The sequence below is a fragment of the Phaethon lepturus genome, unplaced genomic scaffold, assembly GCF_000687285.1.
Source record: "Phaethon lepturus isolate BGI_N335 unplaced genomic scaffold, ASM68728v1 scaffold23500, whole genome shotgun sequence".
Classification (NCBI taxonomy): Eukaryota; Metazoa; Chordata; class Aves; order Phaethontiformes; family Phaethontidae; genus Phaethon; species Phaethon lepturus.
The window spans coordinates 1-555 of NW_010510107.1; the positions used below are offsets into that span (position 1 = coordinate 1).

Consider the following 555-nt stretch of genomic DNA (forward strand, 5'->3'; position numbering starts at 1 on the left):
GGGGTGTGGGGCTACTGGGCTTGGTTTGGCAGAGGACTGGCACATCCATTTGGCCAGGACAAGAGCTGGATGTGCAGGTGCAGGCAGTACTGGTGGGGGAACTAGTGTCCTTCTTTGGGGTGATGAAGCACATGGTGCCGCATACTTCTGGGGTGCCGGCTGATGAGGAATGGGGGCTTCTCCTGCCGTGTTGCTCAGGCTGTCTGCATGGGTGGGTGGGTGGAGAGCTATCAAGTGCATCCCTCCTGCCTGTCACCAATGTCCACCCAGAGAGGGGTGCTGAGGGTGACCCCCCCAAGCCCAGCATGCTGCCTGCCCTTGGAGGGGGCTGGCCAGCTCAGAGTGCGATTCCCTGGCACTCCCCTGCAGGTCTGGCCTCCATCATGCAGAGGCTGCTCATCAAGTACGACAACCTCTTTGAAGTTTCCTTCCCCTATTCCATGGGCTGGCACGGTGAGTGGTGTAGCCGAAGAACCCCCGTGACCCTCTCACCTGCATCCCCATCTCCTCCCCGGGGCTCATGCAGTGGCTGCACCCCTGGCAGGTGCCCCCACG

The 555-nt window shown here is 61.6% G+C and overlaps 1 protein-coding gene across 1 annotated transcript in view; it reads left to right on the forward strand.

Annotated features, from left to right (window-relative positions):
• Positions 1-369: 369 nt before the first annotated feature.
• LOC104627672 (galactose-1-phosphate uridylyltransferase-like) overlaps positions 370-555 on the forward strand; it is a gene marked incomplete at both ends in the record, with an annotated part of 487 nt that continues 301 nt past the window's right edge. The window contains one exon of the mRNA XM_010296007.1: positions 370-453. Within this exon, the coding sequence (XP_010294309.1) occupies positions 370-453 (84 nt within the window). The remainder of the gene's footprint in view (positions 454-555) is intronic.